Genomic DNA, 23,580 nt, shown 5'->3' with positions numbered 1-23,580 from the left:
TGAATAATATTATTTATAAGGGTAATATAGTAATTTATATTCAATGATATGATTGATATAAAATAAATAATTAATGATTTGATTGATGTAAAATAAATAATTAATAGATGAATAAATAGTATGATGAGAAGAACGAAAGATTAGATATGATAAGTTATACAAGTATTATTTATACTTGTATCAAACAAGCCCAAAAGTTGTATCCAATTCTTTTGAATTTATTTTATATTTTGTGAACACGCGAGCAATGATTACTAGAAAGTGATCGAAATTTAGAACAAATTCCCCAACTTTGGTAAATATATGCATCGTACAACGGATAAAAAATATAAGACTGACGCTTATATACGCCACTTACAACAATGGTAGATACACTTCTTGTTGGATTCTCCCTCCAACAAAAAAATAAGTGAATAAATATTTTAAAAAATAAAAATAAAAACTTAAGATGACCATTGATCTGGTACTGTAAGAAAGTAACTGGTCATAGCTTTTCTGAATCTTTTCTTGTACTGTTTAGGGGAAATAATAGTGGGTGAAGCGCTTGTGAGTCCACCAAGTATCCCAGATGTCTTCACCCATGTTTCCAGATGCTTGTCCCAAGTGTACTGTCTCATGAAATCAATTATCCCCACAACCAGCTCGTTTCGATCCTCATCTATACCCATGAGTAACGAGTAATCCATCACGTCGATCGACTGGAAACGAGAGAAAAACACTTAAAAGTTTGAACCATGCAAATGAAATGGATATGATGAAATGCACAACAAGAAAAGAGTTTAGTTTCATAGCAGAAAAGAATAATCCATTGTGCCGATCGATCGAAAGTGTAAATCATTGTCATGGACATGGATATGATGAAACTCAGACTGGGATTTTGTCTTGATCAAATCTGCAATAACAATCTGATTGAAGGTTTAAGCTAAACATATATAGATCGATCGAAAATGCAAGATTAATATGGCACGATTCTACTGATTCAACGTGAAAAATTGAGTGCCAGTACTCAGTGTGAAAAATGAAATATCATTATGCCTCTGTGTATGTCTACCATTTCAGGTCAAAGATCATCAGACAAGCATTGGCAACAAAAGTTTAAACAAAAATACTACAATTTTTATCACATTTTCAGGGCAGAACAGCGTACCGCTAAGAACGATGTATCGTTCCAAACAGCTCTCTCTAGGATTCTTTTAGCTTTGCTTCCAAGAAACAGAGGATTTGTACGCAATGTTTCTAAGAGATTCAGATCTAACATCACTTTGTTTGCTCCTGTTGGGTCTGAATTGTAACGGGATCGCAGTGAGCCCTTCAAGTCATAAATTTTCGAAACATTTCTTCTGAAGAATAGATTTTCCATCACCATCAAATCCATTTTCGTTTCCCTGCCACCTTTCAAGTGTTTGACACTTACCTATTGTTTACAAGTTGAAATAGGGTTAAATTTAACCAAGAACTGCTATAATATAATTCCATAAGCAAGAGACATGGACGAACCTGATATATGCCAAGAACTTTGGCAAGACAGGTTGGACTTCCCGAGTTAAGAGCATCTGTCAAATACTTGAAATATTCTGGCGAAAATACATTGAAAGATTCCAACTCGGTCTTCGTTACCTGTTTGATTATGAATCGTTCGTCAAATGATTTGGCAAAATAAACGTTACTCTTCCCACCTTGTGCACTCCATCTCCTACAACGGCTCAGGGAACGAATAAAATCCACTTCGCTAGCGCAGCATTTCCTCCGTAGAGCATCGAATTGCTTTGCAAAGTAACATGTGACAGAAAACTTTACCTTCCCAGCAGCATTAAAATGCTCGTCTTCAAAAGAAATCCTTAGATGAGGTGAACTTTTGGGATCGCTAGATAGCGAACCGACCATATATGAAGCATCTTCAGGGAAGCGATTTCCATGGTGCATGTATTCCAAATCGAGAGAACCAAAAGACTGCCATGCTGAAAGGTTGGAAGAGCGCGACGAAAATTTGCTGTTTGGACTACCATCTGATCCTCCTTCAACCCCATTTGGTATATCAATGAACCAATTTTCATACTGTTTGGTACTAAGGGCGTAAGATATGATGCTCATCGGCTCGTCATCATAAACAGTAAATACAACATCAATTAGGGAATTTTGGGCAACCATTAATCTTGCACCTTCAGGCAAAAGTGACGCTGAACAGATAAACGAACCAGATGTAGCCAGCACAGGATTTGGTTTTCCAACTTCATGGGAACTTCGAATGTACGAAATGGGGTCCCTGATCATGTACCTGTAATCGCCAGAGGCATGAAAAGATCGAATGGTTGAAAAATGTGAAGGAGGCAGCAGTCCTTTACTCATTCGTTCTTGGAGCATCTGAGCAGAATCAAAAGAGTAAACTCTTGTTGGTAGCATCAGTTTTTTAAAAGATGGACTGTTTTTTCGATTTATTGGCCTAGATGAGGTAGATTCTGTGTTTATAATATCAGCACCAGACCATGCTGAATCTATCTTATCAGAAAGGATAGATCCAGCAGACGGGTGGCGTTCTAAGGAAGTCATATTGACAGCATCATGCTCATCTTGGTGCATTACGTCCTCTTTATTGTCCGAGAAAGTGGTAAATGAAAAGTTTTCTTTCAAATCACAACGGGAAACATCAGACTCTTCAGAATTGGGTGGCACAGCTTTGACTGGAAATTTCTCAAAAGGCACGGTATCTTCACGACCAATGGTGAGACAGACATCCTTCAAATGTGCATCAGAATCATTCGATTTGATCAAAGGTGCCTCATCATTTGGAGCCTTCACTTTTGAACATTTCTCGAAGAAGGATTTCAGTTGACATAGCCGTCTATCCCATACTTGCGAACCAATTACAAGAGAATGCCTCAAACGATTAATTTCAAGAATGTCAGGTGCCTCTATATCATGCTCTTGAATATCTTTGTCAGCTAACTGGAGAAAATCCTACAAAGTAGAAAGCCAGAGAAGCTGACACATCATGAAATTTTCATAAAACCATATTAAAATTGCATGATGAGATTAGTTAGGATACAATGTAAGATACAAGGTATAAAACAGAGATTAAGTTACATAGATGCCAGTCAGCACTCACTTTGTAATACTCCATTTCGTTGGCAAGTAAGTTCTTTAGCTCCGACACATGGTTGTCGGTGTCATATAATTTATGAATAGAAGGTGAGATTTTGTTTTCCATTTCCTGAAGAACGTCTGATATGTTGGCATACAAGAGTTCAGCCGTGCTCAAAAGCTAAGGATAAAGAGACAGATAGTCAAGCTACCAACTTAAGAAAACAATAAAATCACTTGAAAAAAGAGCTTTTTTCGTTTTTAAGAACCTCAGATGCTTCTTTCCTCGCCCAGCTTTGTTCGCCAGCACAGAATTCAAGGACAGGTGGTGGCAAACGAACAGAAAAGATGTTTATGGGAGAATAACGAAAGAAAGCAACTGTACTTCCAAATCTGTCCAAGAAACAAGTTCAAAAATTTGTCATTGTTTCACCACTACTGCAACTTAGCACAATGTTTTGCAAAACTTTGTTATACAAGGAAGAAAACTAGTTCAATATGAAAAAAAATTAAAGTGACTCATACTACACGTATATATAAAATACTATCCACATGGAGTCTAATGACAGCTTCAAGGGTATAAAATCATAAGTGTACCTTTATGTCAACATTTTCTAAAAAAAGTTCATATCATATCAGAGATATGATGATTGATTCATATCATATAATAATGCCCTTACTACACACGGGGTTCTGAATGTTTTTTGCCGCTTTATTTTGCAGATGAGGTATTTGCCTTTGTTTCACATTTCAACTGGTGATTGATGAATTTCACTCTATTTGCAAGCTTAATAAGGAATTTCCGCTGCAATCTAAGAGAATGTCAAGTGACGCACCCAAAAAACCTGAGGCAGTCCCTCTGTAGAGAATGACCACAGCTTGCAACACGATTGCCAGTGGCATGGTTTGAAAAACTAAGTTCCAGAAACTTTCCAAAAGAAAGTCCCCAGGCAGCATCAGACATAACCACTCTTTGGGTGGTTGGTGGAACACCTTCCGTGTACGCGCACTTGAGGCATCGATGCCACATCCATATCTTACCATCACGCTCCCCAGGAAGCTTAATGGAGGGCAGATGTCTCACATTTATAGTAAGATTTCCATGCTGATGAGTATAACAAATGACATGGGATTCGGCTGATTCCTTGCACGAGCGACAGAGCGACGACTGGAAATACGTATCGAATGAGTAAGTTAATCATAGAAACCAGAAAACTTACACAATTCATCAAAGTCTTACCTGATCAAACATATTGTCTCTCAAATATCTCCCAAGTGGTTTATCAGATGGCCCGTAGAATTTTATACGGAGGAGACGGGCACGCTCGCATACAGTTCCGTTTAGCATGCAGTGGCTAGAGAAAGAAACTACAATGCTTTGATTGGAGTCATTAGAAGAATAGCATTCACTGGAGGTTTCAGTGTTATAAGCCCCCTCCACTTGACCTAATATTTCCCTTGGGGTATGATTTACATTTCTAGAACAAGTAGGCCCTGCTTCGTCAAGTTTTACATCTAATGCCAAATTGTCCTCACATGCCTCAGATAGTGCACATTGATCAGTTTTGTATTGTAACTCTTCTGGCAAAGAAATATCATAACCTGTGTCCTCAAGCTCAGACAGAGATTCCTGCAATCCATGCTCCACATTGAGATCAGCAGATTCAAAATCATTATTTTGGACATCAAATTCTTCCCCGTCACTGATAGTCACAACTGAATCAGGGATAGTAGAGATGGAATTATCAAGATTCGTCTTCTCTTGATCGATATGGAAAGGTTTTCCATCCATATTAGGAAGACTGGAGCCCTCATCAGCAAAAAACGAAGTCTGTAATGATAAATGATAAGCTGCAAAGACAGCATACTTGACCACATTTTTGACCTTCTTAAGCTCCTCACGTGATGAACCTCTGAGGACAACCTATAAGATGTGTAAAGAATAAGGTTACCTTTACGTCCTTCCTCTTTTACTCAGAGATGAATGACTTGCAAACTCAACATTTAATCAGTAATGCACCACGCATACACAGATACCAATGTAAGAAACCAAAATCAAGTACACTGATTTTCTTAGAACGTTTTTTTCAGGGATTCCAGAGCTATAACACATTGGCTGCAAAGCTTAAAATAATTCACCGTAAGATGCATTATTTTCTTTGGAAACAAGACGGAAGCTATGCCCCTTGTTTGTGTTATTTAACAATTTTAGGATGGTAGACAAAAAGGAGAGGAGAGGCCAAAATGGACTAGGCATGAAGTTCTTGAGTAAATCACGTGGGGTTTAACTTCAAACAAGAGGAGAGGATAAAAGAATCCATACATCCGACCCCAACAAGTGGAAGTTAAGAGTTGTTTGATGACTGTGACAATGACAGCAATTACCAAATGCTCATCGTCAATTCATAAATAAAAAGGCAGTCCAACTTTTCCATTAGATTATTTCAAGAGCATCAAATATTCGGCAAAGCACCAGAACTACAAACTTTTATTGCAAAAGCATAATGATAACCTTAACAATATTTCCTTAGGCTACGTTTGGATTGATAGACTTGGATTTGACAATGGATTGCAAATTAAAGGATAAAGAAATTTACAATGAAATGGTTTACAAATATATTCAATTTCAAAGACATTTAAATTCACCAACTTTTCTTTTTATCCAAACATAGATGATTTGTTTTTAATCGATGGAGCTTAAATTCATCAACACAAAGGCAAATTGAGTCCAACTCCAGAAATATTAAAACAAGGATAAAAAGGAAAGAACTGCAGAAGTTGCTGTCCAGAAATCTGGATATGAGTGAAAATGATATGTTTTTTCAACAACATTCAGAATGAGTTGAGATTGAACGTGTGCTTCATTTGATCTTATGGTATAAACGGAGTTCAAAGAATACTTATCAGCAATCCATTATCTGGTATGAGCTTCATTTCATGACTCCAAAGGTTTAAAATTATACAGAATATCAATCGATTATATCAGAGTTCGTGTGCTTGTGATTTCAGTAAATGTACTTCTCAATACTATCTTATTAGAATAATCAGTATGGTGTGTGCCTTGAATCATGTTATTACTATCATTTATGCAATGACAAAGGAAGTCAGGGGAAGAAAGCCCATGCCAGGTGTTAACTCAGATTGTTATATGATAGAAGCTTCTGATAATTGATTCAAAACTTACACAAAAATTGTCCTTGCATTAACAAAAATAACTCTGAAGTACTTGACTTTAACTTGACACAGTAGCGTGTTTCAGAACTTTCAAGTGTTATGATTTTCTAATTTCTATACAAAGACAATTTGACCATTTTAATCAAGCATGAGATCAATATCAAACACTGGTCATACTTTTTCGCGGCAAGGTGGGATGTTAGACCAAAGAGAAGACCTTATAAATTGACAGGCTATTACAGCAGCCAATTCCCAAACTAATAGACAGAGGTGCTGTGGACCACTGGTTCACCTTTGTAATCAACCCTATTTTAATTATATAATATTTTACGTTTCTTATCAAAAAATATATATATATATATATGGAAACAAACAAAACATACAATTGAAAGCGAATAAACCTGATTATGACACAACAGTAAGACACAGGCCAAAAGTTCAAATGAGAAACCATCAGATTTTTTTAACATGATTTACAAGAGTTTGAAATCAAATTACCGTGCAACCTAAGCGTCTGGGACAACCTTCAAAAAACATTAAGGTCTTTGATGGCTTTTTGTTTAATTGATTAAGAGGTGCGTGCTCTTCTGAAATTTTCTCCAAACGGAACATATCACAGTGCCCCAACCTTGTTCCTGATATATGATCAGTTGATGGGGTTATAGAAGCACCGGTGCATCTCGCAATCCTCTCCAAAAGTGGTCTTTTAACATTTAAAACCAAAGAGATCTCTTTGGCTAACAAATGCTCTATAGCGAATGAAGATACACTTTTCTCCACTAGCAGAACATTGGGACGATGGGCCTCTATCTTCGAAACAATCATTTTTAAATGATCATTTTCCTGATTCACATATTATATTCATGATATTGACACAAATAGCTTCCACTATGAAAGAAATGAAGTGAGATAAGTGAATTGGGATTGAACCTGTTGCAGTAATGTATTGAAAGATGCCAGCTGATTAGGGACCCTTTGGTACTCAAGTGCCCCTCCTAAGAGAAGTACTCTAGTCCGTTTGTATTCAGATGTCATGCGCTTGTGTTTTATATTCTTCGTACATACTATTCCTTTGACAAATTTACTGCATTGACAAGAATATTCACTTAAACATACACAGCCAACATAGGAGTGAGGGTTAGGAAAAAATCTCAACAGATATGGATATTCACCTCTCACTTGGACTTCCAGAAGCTACACATTTAACCTTCACATAGTCACAAGGATCCATACTACCTCCTCGATTAGTGTCGGGCTTTATAAAGTTTGCTGCATTCCACACTACCGTTGTTATTATGTTGAGCCAGTTTTCAGCAGAATTCTCTTCGGATGTGATTATGCCTTGCCCTAGCAAAAGCTGTGATACAAGAGATCTAAAATGCCCCAATACCAACGCTCGAAAGGGTTCTTTTTTATCAACATTCTGCTTCTCCTTTGCCAAAAACGAGTAATCAAGATTAGCCGTACTAAACATTGTTGCACCCGAATCCTCAACTTCATCATCCTCATCATCATAAGTAAAGAAACTGGTTTCCCCCACATCACCGTCAATATCAGCGGGAGGAGGAAACCAAATCAGACCATTGTTATCAAAATCCAATGGCTGTGTCACTTTCTCACTTGTACTCAGCAACGCTGATGTATCATCAACCTTTTCTGTATGTTGATTCCCTTTAGCAGGCCTTTCTAAAATCGCTTGCTCTTGATCAAAGGGACCATCCATCAAGGCTCTCCCTTTTCCTTCCTGTACATAATGCCCGACTCTATTGGAAGTAATATGAATCCTAGAGGGGCTACCCGAAGGGTTTTTTGATCCAACAGATGTAAAATTATAAATTTCATGTCTAGTACTAACACTACCAGAATTTACAGTAGGAGTATCATGAAAGTATTCAATTGACTTGCTGAAAAAGGAACTTGTGAATTCCTCACCTTCATCTTCATCAGTCCTGCAATAACAAAAAATATATATATGTTTGAAACACAAAAAGGACAAACTATAACAGCAATTTCAAACATATAACAATAAGATCTCATAAGAACTAACAGACATGGAGACACCAATTGATCTCACATTGCTGTAATTCCATCCATAATAATTAGTGACAGCCAGCAGAAATACATACATGTCTTGCTCAATCAACATGTTATGTACAATCAGGAATGAAACATGAAAATTTTTAATTTACATTAAGATAAATGTAGGGAAATTGGTCAACTCTAAAGTCTTGACTATTATATCAATCCAATTAGAGGAAAAAACAATATATACTTCAGTTAAAACAGTAAACTGAAATAAACAAAGGAAGAGAGTATATTAAATATAACCACACAAAAAAACTTCCATTTCTTACCTGCTTGGCGAGAGATTCACAGACAATGGAGATGGATGATTTGAAAATGACACATCACTACTTCTAGTAAGAGCGTACGGGGAGTCACCATCAAATTCCTCACCACTAAAACTTGGTGATGGTGGTTCCGGGCTTTGTCTGGGAGATTCAGAAGGATAGATTTTACCACTGCATCTTCGAACATTTTGGCCATGAGGGCCAAGCTCAGAACAAAACTGGCACAACTTGATTTTAAAGGCCGTTTCCATTGTCTCCTTTACACTACCAGTCGAAACTAAATTCATAGGTGCCAGGCCTTGCACACAATCACCACAAAGTAGCCGTCCACAGCTTTCACATTTGCACTTAATGCTAGGATCCAACATACTATTATTGCAATGGCAACACGAAGTGCAATCAATATCAGTCATCTCAAAGCCACAGGAAATGGAATTTGAATCACTAGTACCCCAAGAAATCCAAGACCTAATTTTCCCTATCAAATCCAGAATAGAACTATCAGGTATTCCCATAGACCAAAATATCCCACCACATAACACGGCAATCTGGCCTCTAAACAATAACTGCTACCCTTCTCTTACTTTATATTATTTTGCTCAATCAATGTTGATACAATCTAATAAGATTGAAACTTGGTCTAATTAGCTATCAAAAACTGTCAAAACCCACAATAAAAATGGTGGGTTTCTTCTATTCCTGTTAGGGTGTAAGATATTTTCCTTTTCCCCCAAGAAAAACACAGAAGGGGTTTTCAGAAACTATACTCGATTGGTTATCAAATCCACAACTCCACAACAAACCTAAAAAGTTGCAAGGCTTACAAGAAGAAAAGGAAAAAAAAAAATTCAAGAGAACCAGTTACAGAAATCCTGAGATCGACAGGTGAATTTCAGAAAAACTTCACACCTTGAAACTTAAGTCAACCAATCCCAGAATCATCAACATTATACACCAAGATAAAATCTTTCATCAAAGAGAACACGAGACCCAGAGCTTAGCACACAATAACTCACTCCCCTCAATCAAAAAGCTAACCCACAAAATTACCTGAGATAGGCCAAAGAGAAAGTCCACCCACCCACTACATGGTAGAATCAAGAAAACTCTCAAACTCCGTACCCAAAAATACCTCAGAATTTATTTTTTTGAAAACAAGAAGATATCTAACAAACCCAGATCAGAAAATCAAAGTAAAGATGTGGGATTGTTCCAGATATGCAAAACAAGAAACAAAGAAACCCAATGTCGATGCTTCAAAAAAGAAGAGGAAAAGGTATTTCTGTGAGATTGTTTGTTTATATATTATCAGAGGACTAAATTATGAAGAGAACAAGAATGAAAAGCAGGAAAAGGAAGAGTACAGATGAGGTTTCCTTTCTAATATTTGCAGTTGCCATAGTGGAAGCTCGCATCTCCGTAACCACTTTTTGCTTCTTCAACAACGAGAAAAACGACTCTTTTTCCTCACATACCCCCCATCGTTTCCTGCATACCTTCATTTTCTTTACTCGGAAACATTAAAATATTCTGCCAAATACATCTGTTCCTGTACCTTAGCTTTTACCAATTTACCAATATCCTTTCTCTTTCCAAATACATGCATATATATAATATAATATATTCACACACACATGTACGTGCTATTGGTCTATTTCATTTATTTGATTGATGTATATGTATAATATTGGGCAAATATATTGATGATATGTGTATTAATTATATGATTTATTTCCAATATCAAATATATAAACTGCGTTTCATTTTTCTTGCTAAAAAATCCGTGACTATAAAGTATAAACCCCTTGTGTTTTTAAATTTTGTCCACAAATACCCCTAAAAATATGTACGAATAAGGAGCTATGTGCTCAAATTTTGAAAACATTGGGAGGTATGTGCTCAGATTAAAAAAACACATGGAGCTAATAGATCATTATTTTTCTATAAGAGATTTTTAGCAATCTCGATATTTCAAAGCGGTGATATATGCAATTATCTCTTAATTAAATTAAAAGCAAACAAACTTGTATATTTAAGACATTAAAAAAAGTTATATGTATGTAACTTTCTCATTTTCATTTCCTATCACTTTTTTGGGAATTAATTAGTTGCTTGTATCGCATAGAAACACGATAACATAAAAGAGGAAGATAACTTTTGAATATTCAAGTTCTACACGTAATTTTTTTTTTCCTTTTTTTTCAAATCATAAATGTATGTATCTTTTTGCATTAAATTAACTTCCTTAAATTAAATTTGTGATTCATCCCAACTTATTTCGCTATCCAATTTCATTTTCATGGGATTTCACTTCAAGGCAAGATGACTAGGAATTGCATTGGTAAGTGGCCCTTCCTCTTCAGCTATTGGTCAGCATGATAATTTAATTAATCATCTTTAATTAATTAGATTGATGGATTATTAAAAAAATAATTAGAGTTGTTGGTTGTTGATTTTTGTTTCACAATTTTTAATTTTGGGAAATTGAATCCTCTGTGATGCTATTGGTCAGAAACAGATCCTGGAATTAAATATTTTTTGGCTGCTAAGTCGCCATCAACATTTAATATATTTGAGAATTTTAGTTTTAGGTTCGGCAGAGCTTTTAGCAAAACTAAAAAAAATTAATTAAAAATTTTATTAGCACATGAGTTATTGTCTTTTTATTTTTATATTTTTATTATTTTTTAAAGTTTATTTATTTTATTTTCAAGAAACATGATCCCCTTGACTTTATATTTTTTTAGTACAAGTGCATCAAATATCGAATTACATCAAATTGTAACACTAAAGAATGAAATTGCGCGCACACAACTGTCGGGACTTGAGCATGGACTCGAGACATGCTTGTCTCGAGCAAAGAAACTAACTAAATCAACCTAAATAAATTAAGAAACTAGCTAACTCGCAGTCAGCGGAAATCAAACCTGAGACCTCTTGGTCTTAGGGCCTGAGTCTTGAGTCTTGACCACTAGGCCAAGACCTCATTGGCGATCCCCTCGACTTTATCGAGCAACCATGTAGCTTACTTTTAGCTAGAAAACACTATGGTTTAATTTGGTGAACTTTTAGGTCTCATTGGACAAGAACTTATAAAATATTTTTATTAAAATATTTTAAAATTTGTCTTAAAAATAAAATATGTGTTTTGAGAACTATTCTATAAATTTTTATTTTACAATTAAAATTAGTATTTTCTTTCTATCATTACTTTCAATTTTAAAAACGTCATAAATACATATCAAATTGTTCTTTAAAAACTTAATTGAAATATATTTTTTCAAAAACGTTTTACAAAAATCTTATCAAAACGAACCCTTGCCATTTTGAACAAGTTAAATATATATTTCATAAGGGTCTAAAATTGATTTGAACATGTGAGATTTATAAAAATATATGGCCTCACATTAAAATTGGATTTCGTGTGAGGGTACTATCTTTATGCGCTAATATCTCATCAACCGAAATTTGATAGAACAAAAATTAAATTAGAATAGTCGCTAACTTGCTAAATAGTCATATTATACAGTTTCGTTTGCAAAACCTAGACCTAAGCAAATCATCTTCTCTCTAAATGATTTTGATTTAAATATACATATATATATATATATACATATATGTATATATATATATATATATATATATGTATAACACTCCTAAATTTGGTTGAACATACGTTAATTGGTCCAATATCAGTTTCAAATATGTTGAAAGTTTTGGAGGGGCCAGCGAGAGTGCTTTTACCATGCCTTTATGTTGTAGTAGATATGGTGATTAATTCATCACCAAGCACCATTTATTGGAGGATATGTCGAGTCAAATCTTGTGCCCACAGTTTAAAATGGAATGAAAATTATTGTCACTATAAAATTTATCCAAAATAATACCCTTTTATTAATAAATATTTGTTTGCCAGACCATTTGCAAACCATGTTGTTTCCAACTTTGGAAAATTTTGACTTGGAAAATATATTTTAGATAATCTCGAATTTTGATGTTAAACCGAATGATTTTTTTTTAAAAAAAATGAATGTGATTTGATTTCTCTTTTGTTCTGCGAAAATTATTGGAGAAAAAAAAAATGCAAATAGAAGGAATCCTTTTTTTTTTTTGTTTATAAAGTTCCAACTCAAGTAGATTTATTTTATCATATAACTCTATTTTGGATTAAGGAAAAACCTTAGACTTGTCGGTTTAGTTCAACCTATCTTATGAACATTACTCAATAAACTTGACCGTCAAAGAATTAATTAATCATGACTCATGAGAAAGGTTCGGATAATTTATAAAAACAAAACCACCTGGTATTTTTTATTTTGAAAAAATGTTAGTGGCCATATCATCATTTTATTATAAATAAATCTATAACGCAATAATATTAAAAAGGTAAAAGTAATTTTGGACAAAAAAAGGTTAATTTTATATGATGAATCTTGTGTTTAAAATATAACATGTATCACGCTTGGTGTATAATAATATTCGTTCCTATTATACTCTATATAATTAGTTCTCAATATTGCCACAAAGACTATATATTGAATGATACACGTTTTTTTAGAGTGTTTTATGATTTAAAATATTTGAATCAAGCAATCACGTTAGCTATAACATTTTCATATACAAAAGGCAAATTTTTTTTTTGTCGAAATTAGTATAAAATATAAGGTAGCATGCTTGATTTTAATTAGTTGCGTGTTGAAGGAATCATCGGGAGAAGATTATTAGGTGATCATTACAAAAAAATAATTATTATTATTCCTCAAAAAAATTATAATAATTAGATCAAAATTAACATTTTTTTGGTTAAATGGTCTTAATTACATGTACAGATCATATAAATTTTTTTACACTAATACATAAGATGATGATCCCTAAGAACTAGCTAGCCTATACAAGAATCTACACTCATTCAGTGGTGTGAGTTGATTTAATTAAATTTATGAGGATTAAAATCAATTAAATCTCTTATAAATATTAAAAATAATTATATGAATGGATCTCATGTGAGACAGTTTTATTGATCTATCTCCGTGAGACGATCAATCCAACTCATATATATACAATAATAAGTAATATTTTTGAATTAAAAAATAATAATTTTTCATATGATCTGATCGAATAAAATATTCGTTTCATAAAATTGACCCATTATAAAATCATATTAAAAGAGTTTTTTTATGAAATAAAATTTAGAATACTATAAACGGTCTTTGCACCCCACCAAATCCTATCCTTGGTCATTAGGTGGGTGGGGGCTATGTTTTAAAAAGTTGACATCATGGATATAATTAGATAATGTAAATAATTAAATCACATTAAATTCGTATTATTGTATATTGGTGATCGACCACACCATCAAAACAACAAAATCTATGGTAGAATGTTAAACGGTTGTCGAGGAATATATATATATATTGGAATTTTACAGAATTTTGATATTTGTGAAATTGATCAAACAAAGTAGTTAATTAAAGTGTACTCGCTCAATTGCACTTACTCGACAAGCAAAACCAAATAAGAAAAATGGTCAAGTAGCGGAGCTAAACTTAAGATATCAACTGAATTGACCTTGACCGAGAGCTAAACTGAATACCATCAAGCTATCAAGTGGTTTCAAATAGTCGAGTAAATAAACTATCTTCACATAGCAAAATGCATTCAATTTAGGAATTCTATAAGGCCAAACTGTATCAAAGCTCAATTGAAGACTTGAAGTAAGATGCATTCAGTTTACGAAGCTAAACTAATATCCGACTCAACTGACCAAGAGACTGAGCAAGCAAGACTGAATCAACGCAACCCATTTGGATAGAATTTTCTATACAAGACTAGACACCGCATTTACATAACATATCAGTGTACGTTGATGTCAGGGAATGTGTGCGAAAAAGACAAGTTAATGACCATTGATTTGAAATTCGAAATAGTCGTTGTCCGCCCAATATAAATACCCATCTAGGGCAACAAAAATCGCATCCGGTTTCTTGGAAAAGTAATCACACATAGTTTACCTACACACATAGTCAGACGAGAAACAAAGAGCTTATTTCAAGATCATATTAAAATAGTCGAAGAACACGAACGAGCATATTATTACATCAGACCAATTAGGATCATTTATTGCTCAAGTGTTGAGTTGTATTTCAAGTGTTGCTATTCCAGTAGTATCAGTTGAGGTACTGCAAGCCTCGTTGTAACAAGAATCAGTCAAGGACTGAGTTAATCTTGAGTGTCTAGGAGTTCTGAGATAGACGATTGTGTAAGTCCTAGTCTTGGAGTGGGGTGTTGTAAGTTGATTGTAATAGTCAAAGTCTTCTAGAGCGAAGGCTTCCGAGGTGGAAAAAAATGTGACGTATGAGTCTTTGAAATTTCGAACATCCATAAACAAACCCTCGTGTCTCTTAATTTCAGCCTAACACTCACTTACCACTCTGACTAATCCATTGATTTGCAAGTTCAATCTGTCAGTTGACCTCATCCGCACTTATCAAGTTGGTCAATTAACATCGACACTCGAGAAGAAAAATAGCTCAGTTGACCAACCTCAACTGAACTCCATATTCGAAGATTTAGGGTCAACTGCTAGTATAACGCTTAGCATATTGAAGAAAACAGTTTACCAACCCCAAATCCGATCCCAACAATATATATATACACTTTTGTTGGATATCCCATAAATGTTCGTAAGATATTCACGTGAACATCATGCGGTGTCTATATACGGTTGCCCACCTATTGGCGCATAGGAAAACAAATCATACACACACAAACTCTTGTGATATTCGTGAGTTATTTATTTAGACATCTCATGCTTGACCCAAATCATGAAAAATTATTATCTTTTATGTATGTAATCATAGCTTCTCTTAAAAACATAATATATATATATATATATATATATATATATATATATATATAAATGAAATCTATTAACTCAAGAATAATTTTGATCGATCATCTTACTTATGGTGGTGTAACAAATTACCAAGTTAATCTCGCAGAGATATATGACTTAGCAATGCAAATAAGAAATTTAATGCTTATAAATATATTTTTGATCGAATTTATTGTGGCTTACCATATACCGTGACAACATTACGTGCCAACTTGCGAACATTAGCATATATCATTTCATTTTTTTTAAAAAAAACACACATATTAATTATTTCATTAAAATTTGAAGTAATATTTTTTAATAAATTTATTTTTCGGATAATTCTTACAATATTTCAACTATCAGGTGTCATTATTGCATAACTTCAAACACAAAAGTCAAAAACTAATGTCATGAAACCATATCATATCATGCATTAATTTTGTAATATGAATTTTATATTCAACTCGATCCATGAAAAAATATCAATTTGATGTCAAAATTATTTTCAAATCTATATACGAATTGGATCAACCCGATCTACCGACTTCAAAATATATTTTTCAGATTCCAAATGTCCCTTTACAAAATATACCGACTTCAAAATATATTTTTCAGATTCCAAATGTCCCTTTACAAAATATACCGTAATTTTTTAGGAGCTGTAATTCTATTTTGAAAGCGTACAAAATATGATTAATGCCAAACGAATGACACAAATTTTCAAAGGCTGAATTCTTATTTCTAATATTTTGTACTTTCTTTTTTTTTTTTTTTTGTGGATAACATGTGTTTTCTCATGAACTGTTAGGTACTAGTCCAAACAATATTGTCACGCGTGATGCTTAATTTAGTCAATTTAAATAGGCTATATGTTGCAAATTAAAGAGATTAATTTTTTAATTATTGATCACCAATAATTTAAACCTAGCTATATTGTAACTTTTTTCTCAATCATGAATGCATGGAATCCTGTCACGCCCCGGGTCCAGGCCCGCGTAGCTGCACACAATGGGTTACTATAGCAAATAGTTCGTATTCGTCTTCGTTTTACGAAAATGATCAACCCAAGTTGCTATAAAAGTCCATTGTACCCTATTTTAAACTCATTTTAAAACTTTTATTTTTTTCATATGGGACAGGGGTCTCACAAATCCACTTTTTCTACGAGAATAAGTAACAACCAAAAAACACTAATAAATATAAGTCTAATGCTTGATTATTTAGGATTTTTACGTAATTTTATTCAATCTATGCGAAATTAAAGTAAAAATAGTTCAATGATTTTAGATTTTTGGAATAAAAATTCAAGTTTAAATGTGTGTACATGTATAAGCTATTTGGGTGCACGTATTTAACTATCTTAAATCCCCTAACGGGTTGTATTTGAAACGATAAAAAATAAATAAATTAATTAAAATTAAAGACGTTAAGTCGTTAACAGTACGAAAAAAAATGGCGTATTAAAATATTAAAAAATGTAATTTAAAACTTATGTTTCCTCTCTAGTTGTGATGCGGATAAGGATAAGCACTCGTACTTAAATTTTCTAAGCTTTGAATTTAGAATTTGATCCTAAATCTTCATTTTTTTTTTAATAACCCAAAAAAAAAGGGTTGATCCCGAAGGGGACCCCATTTCACATGTGTCAGATGTCCATTGACTCATGCGGAGATTAAATCGCAGAATGTGCCGGAGCGGCAAGGACTTGAAGGAGGAAGCAACATGGTCAACCTCCAGAGCATACCTCCATAATATTTCAGCAGAAAATATGCTTCATACGAGCTGTGCACGAGTGTGCACGGATTCCCCATACTCTAGGGTGCGGGGGATCAAGTCTCTCTCTCTCTCTATATATATATATATATATATATATATATATATATATATATATATAGTTTTGTTATGGTGAACAACGATCGTGAGCACTTCTATAAGTACCGCTAATGTGACATCTTTTATATATATATATATGTATGTATGTGTGTGCGTCTATTGAGGTGAAATTCCTTGAAAACTAAGGAAATAAAGGTGTACATTCCACTAGAAACCTTTTTATTATTTACGCGATTTCGAGCCGCATAATACATTTGAAATGTTCAAAAGATGAAAAGATGCATCATAAAAAAAGCACACACACACCACCAGCTATAAATTTTGTTGTGAGTAGAAAAGCATGATAACTCAGTGTAAAACCTAACGATCCGTTAGGATAAATAAAAAATAATCACCTTTTATTAATTAATTATAAGTCAAGACAAAATTGTATTATATGTATACGAGATTGATTTAATCCACACTTAAAATAAAAAATAATATTTTTTTCATAAATAGTGTTGGATAAGAGATTAGTTTCACAAAATTGAGTCGTACGACTGTCTCATGTAGGGCTGGCGAAAAATATCGAAATGTCGTCATACCGCCTTTACCGTACCGAAAAAATCGAATATACCGAAAATTTCGGTATCGGTATAAGATTTTTGAATTTTCGATATTTTGGTATACGCGGTATCATACCGATAACCGATATATTTATTTTAAAAAATAGTTTAAAAAAATTGGTATACACGGTATCATACCGATACCGTACCGAATTTCGATATTCGGTACGGTATCGATATGGATTTATGTCATACCAAAATTTCGATATACCGACATGTCAGCGCACCGAAATTTTCGATACGATATGCGGTATACCGTACCGAACCACCTCTAGTCTCATGTAAGCTTTTGTGGTATTTTAAGAGATTTAAAACACTTCCCTCACGAGATAAAAGTAACACGATTTGGCTTAGTATAAGATTGGTTTATTTGGAATAAAATTTGGTTTGCTTTCGGTTGTGTGAGGAGACGCATCCCTGTCTATATATGCGTACCAAAAGAATAAATGGGCCATTTTTCTCAAGTATTTCACCCCATCTAAACTTTATTTTCTTGGCGTTTTCTTTAATTAACAACCACACCATAGATTAAATCTTGAATAAAAATTCGGTGCAGTCCATTCATAGGTGGCCTAGCTAGTGAATGACGACTATGAGGAGGGGTCATATCCATTTTTCTATATTATAATATCAGGAAAAATATTTTTTGGATTTTTTTTAAAAAATTTATTTCGATATGTCATTTATTATTAAGTCACTATTCGATCTAACACAAGTGATACATGTAACATGTGTTTCGTAAAAAATAAAGCTGTATATTTTTAAAAATAATTTTGAATTGAATTATAAAAATGAATTCCATATAGTTGGTTCGAGAAGATGTAGAATTAGCATGACTTCATCCATATAATTAGTAATAGGGTTCTTTTGTATTACATACACTAAAAGATAATCACACGATTGATCGATGAATGGATCTTGTCACGAATCGTCCTCCAAAACGAGAAACAACATACAAATTTAATCTATCGAATCGTCTTTTTGGAACAAGTCTCGGGTTCGAAATTCGCTGGAAAAAAAAAAATACAAAACCATCCTTACTCCATTAATTAGAGCAGCACCCTTTTTTTTCCCTTAATTAGTAACTCATTTATTATCGATCATCATCATGCATGACTCATCTCCATGTGAGGATATTGTTATTTTTTAACTTAAAAGAATCTAAAGACTTTATTTTCCATTAGTTTTCAATTTCTCAAATGCGATAGCTTCTCCAATTTGGAGTTGACAAGGGGCCCCACCTTCGCAAAATCTCTTCAATAATGTCCTCAAAAGGCCACATTATACTCCCAATATTGGTAAAAGAAACCCTCACCCTTCATTGGTATTTCAATATATTTTTTTAAAAAAATCTCAATAAATTGTTTTTTTTGTTAAGCTTATAAAAAAAGGGTTCATGTTAGTTTATATATCAAAGTGTATTGCATCACTTTCACCACTATGCCACTATGGTACAACCTATCATCAATTTGTTTGTTGAATGATAATTTATAGCTCCCGTAACTTTAAATATATCGAAAGTGGATATCTGCTTATCACACAAATATTATATTATTTTGTAAAATAAAAATCGATAAAATTAATTATATATGCTCCCTTATCATTTGAAACAAATAACTTATGGACGTTATTTCTTGATGACAAAAACTCCTATGAAACGGTCTCAAGGGTCATTTTTATGAGACGGTCTCTTGTATGGGTTATTCATTAAAAAGTATTACAATTTATGCCAAAAGTATTATTTATTATTATAAATATGAATAGGGTTGACCCGTCTCACGAACGAGACCGTCTCACAAGAGTGTTACTCTTTCTTGATTAATACAAATTATCAGAATGAGTTAGACTCGTCAAGTCGATCCGTTTCTACTATATAAAATAAGACGTTTGTTCATCCAACCCGTCAAAAAGGCGAGACGGGTGTATAGCTTAAATATCCACGCATAGGGGCTGCAGTACTCTGCAGAGAATTTTCAAGATACAAGAATGACTTTCATAGGATTCATCGTACAACTCGATTACAATTTGAATTCCAGCACTTTGAGGAAAAGTGTGTGTTGCCATGTATATAAAATTAACCAATTGCAGTGTCATCATTTTACTTTTTGACTAGATCTGTGATCGGAATTGAAAGAAATATTGAATGGTTAATTAATGTTTGATAGAGCCTTCTCCTCTACAAATTGCCACAATTTATCACGATAAGTTCGAAACCGATATTTACGGTAGAATCCCATGCAAGAATCAATAAACTATAAAAACTGAAATAATATTAGTCTGTTTTATTTCTCGAATGTGAACACGACAAATATGATACTATGAGCAATAATTGTCGGGGGAATTTAGTGATTTGTGTTAATTTGTAAAATATAAACACAATGAAATTATAAAAAATAAAATACTAAGGGGGAGAAAAGAGCTTGAGCGATGGTAAATCTTATGTCGTCAAACAATATTATATTTGATGTTCTAAGGGGTTTATTACATGCCGTTCGCAGGGCACTATCTTGCGGGTGATGTTTAACCTCATGATTGATCAAAATTAGTGGCTCCCACTAATTTTAACCAATCATGAGCTGCCACGTCACCCACAGGGCACTACCCTGCGGGTAGTATCTACACTCAACCGTTCTAAAGATAAAACCCCATTGATCGCAGCGAGTAGTGACGTCTCTTATCATGTGCATTTACATAGAAGAGACACACATTTTCCAAATACAAAATATATATGGTGTGTATTTTAAAGATGTTTTTATAGAAACAAAAAAAAAAAATCTCACCAAACTACACCGAAAAAAGAAACAGAAGGAATCCTGTGATCCTTATATGGGTAGAAAAACAATACATATTTTCATTTCAAAACACAATGACCAAATTAATCATACATTAAAAAGTCATAATTGAGTCAAGTAAAATATATTAATATCCGAGAGGGCTATATTGGTGCGTGTCAGAAATAATAAAAAGAGGTATTTATTATAAGATGTTTCCAATCAATAGGCTTAATTAGTCCCCTTGGCATAATGTTTTGTTTTTGCAACGAATCTTTAGAATTAACATAAAGTTTGTGTCATTTGTGCGACCATGAGACTGGTAAATATCTATCCACTTGTATGAATTCAATAAAATTAGAAGTGATGGTGAAAGAAATATATGGCTCGTGAAATCATGTGTTCTAAAAGTATTTGATTAATCGAACTTAAGCGTATTAAATTTCCATGTTGGAGCCTTCTCCTTGCTCCAGTTAAATTTTAATAAATTGGTGCTGCTTCAAGTGAGTAGAGGAGAATTATGTGGTAGCCATTCTTAGAGGGATTAGGAAATCCAATAGAGATGAGATAAATAGACATGCTAACAAAACAAAATCAGCTGAAAAGTCATTCTACATAAATTAAATTCACTTCCCAACATAAAAGTTGCTTCCAGTTTGAAACATAAACATGTTGAACTCTTGCAGAAACACTCTGAAATTACGTTCATTTACTGGATTTAAAAAAACAGCCGGAATATGTGAAGAAACAGAATACTTTTTAGCTAGTTCGCGTTAAAGTTACTTAAACTTTGGGGTTTTGTTTTCAACACAGAATATGTCATCTGATGCAGTCTTAATACCAAAGTCCAGTGCCTACTTTCTTCCTTTGTTAAGCCTCTGTAAGTGATAGTTTATGCTACCCCAAGGTTTTCTTTTATTAGCCGTCTGCAGAAAGGGAATAGAAAAGGTAAGTTAATCGCACGCCCAGACATGAAGCTGATTGCTGAGCACAAAACCAAATTCTTCAGGAAATTGCCAAAGGTAGTTGAATAAAATGTTCAAATTGCACAAACGACCCAGTGTCAACTTACCTGAGCATCCATGCAGGCACTCAACAGTGACTTCTGCCGAGTACATTTTTGATCGTTGCCTTGGCTCAGAGACAAACAACTAAGAAACGAAACCATTTCTCTCATACAAGGTTTTTGAAGATTGCCAAACTTCTTTGGATTAATGTACAATGTACCAGCTTTCCGGCCCATTCTACCTTAAATCCTAATCAATGCCAAAAAGTGGCAAAAAGAATTAAACACAAGCTGTGTTATGAAAAAACCAAAGACATTGGACATTAGAATGCGGCCACATTTTCATCTCATGATCAAGTAATAATTGTGCTTCACCCAACCTGTGAGTTACTACAATTAAAAATAGCCTTTGAGCCTAGAAAAATTTCGACATAACCCCCCGTAAATAAGATATACCAAAAAACACAGACAAAGTATCAAATAACTCAAACTAGGACCTCAACAAACTCAAATACACACAAACGAGCGTCGTTCAGACACAAATAATAATATAAAACATCCAACCAAATAATAGATAGAGCTGACAAACTCATAACAACATATTAACATCCAAAACACGACATAAAACTCCCAAACTAATACAAATACTCAGGGCATCTCCCCTGTAAATATCTAAACTCTGACATATTACATATACATAACAGGGAAACACGTCAACACTACCCAACCTCAACCACGAGCTCACCTGGCGGATTCTCCTCCTAATACTGCAAAACCACTTGTGTGATCTACCATGGCGCCCAAAAGCAGCCACAGTAACCCCAGACCGAGGATAAGATTCTAGTTAAATAACAACGATAATAAATCATGCATAAAACCTATTCATGGATGCAATATGCAATGCATTTAACTAGGCTCAATGCAAACAGGATAGACATGAACCAATAAAACAGTACAATGCGATAACAACAGGAACAATGCTAGAGCCATAACACACACTGGCACCACATCATCATGCAGCTCTAGCACCTGTCTTGGCATGCCATGATGTGTCAACTCACACCCACGGCTCAGCCCCAATACCGCACAGCGAAACGAACTCGATGTCACAATACCAATGCTTACCCCTAAAGGCCACACTAACAAGAGGGGTGTTCAATCATATATACGAAATCAGGTGTCATATAAAAGGCCTATCAGCCGCACCTGGATTCCCAGACCATAATACGTGCCAAATCGCAATAAATAATACAATAGGGCTCAAGATGCAATGTCATAAGATCTTGCCCTATTTCCAAATGCCACTTAAATACGTCAAATAAATGAATTAAAACGAAGGGGTAAAAATCCTCACTTGGGCAGCCTGTACAGTGACTGGAAACGAGCCCTAAATCGGAGCTAGATCAGGGTGGTTCGAAGCAATAGTGGTCAAGGGCGGTGCAACCAAGCGGGACAGCGGCGGTTCGCGTCTGAAACGGCCAGGAATTTGGGGAAACTGCTGGGATTCGTTCGAAAATGGACCAAGAAAGACCCAAGTGGGTCGATGGCTGGAATCGAAAGGGTGACGGGAATGGCCGAGTGGGGGGGACTGGAATGGAAATAATAGTTTTTTTTTTTTTTGTATATATATTTTTTAAGTAATGGAATTTGTGAATTTATTTTGGAGTAAAATTCATTTTGATATATGAATTATTGAAAATTGGACTCAAATTGGTATATGAACTATTGGAAATTAGAGTCAAATTGGTACATGAACTATTGAAAATGGTTTAATTGGCATATAATCAACTTATAAAGTTAATTTTACCCTTCACCTACATTATTTTAAAGTTTAATGTTTTTGTTAAATTAAAATAAATACACAATTTATTTTTAAAAATTATTT

General features: G+C 34.0%; 2 protein-coding genes across 2 annotated transcripts; both read right to left on the bottom strand.

Moving 5' to 3' along the window:
• Positions 1 to 262: 262 nt before the first annotated feature.
• On the bottom strand, positions 263 to 10,189 carry LOC140875432 (putative 1-phosphatidylinositol-3-phosphate 5-kinase FAB1C). The gene is made up of 11 exons (XM_073279110.1): positions 8,607 to 10,189; positions 7,425 to 8,201; positions 7,183 to 7,336; positions 6,751 to 7,095; positions 4,319 to 5,002; positions 3,915 to 4,246; positions 3,348 to 3,471; positions 3,104 to 3,259; positions 1,498 to 2,955; positions 1,148 to 1,414; positions 263 to 698 (listed from the first exon to the last, which is right to left on the bottom strand). Exons 1-11 carry the CDS (start codon positions 9,116 to 9,118, stop codon positions 444 to 446), a joined length of 5,064 nt encoding a protein of 1,687 aa, XP_073135211.1. The 5' UTR covers positions 9,119 to 10,189; the 3' UTR covers positions 263 to 443.
• An 11,110-nt stretch (positions 10,190 to 21,299) lies between these two features.
• On the bottom strand, positions 21,300 to 23,276 carry LOC140875716 (uncharacterized). Its single transcript, XM_073279485.1, has 3 exons — positions 23,050 to 23,276; positions 21,762 to 21,945; positions 21,300 to 21,615 (listed from the first exon to the last, which is right to left on the bottom strand). Exons 2-3 carry the CDS (start codon positions 21,930 to 21,932, stop codon positions 21,544 to 21,546), a joined length of 243 nt encoding a protein of 80 aa, XP_073135586.1. The 5' UTR covers positions 21,933 to 21,945; positions 23,050 to 23,276; the 3' UTR covers positions 21,300 to 21,543.
• Positions 23,277 to 23,580: the final 304 nt, after the last annotated feature.

Source organism: Henckelia pumila, chromosome 1 (genome assembly GCF_033568475.1).
Source record: "Henckelia pumila isolate YLH828 chromosome 1, ASM3356847v2, whole genome shotgun sequence".
NCBI lineage: Eukaryota > Viridiplantae > Streptophyta > Magnoliopsida > Lamiales > Gesneriaceae > Henckelia > Henckelia pumila.
The sequence above is the reverse complement of the archived record's forward strand: the minus strand, read 5'-3'. Positions and strand labels throughout refer to the sequence as shown.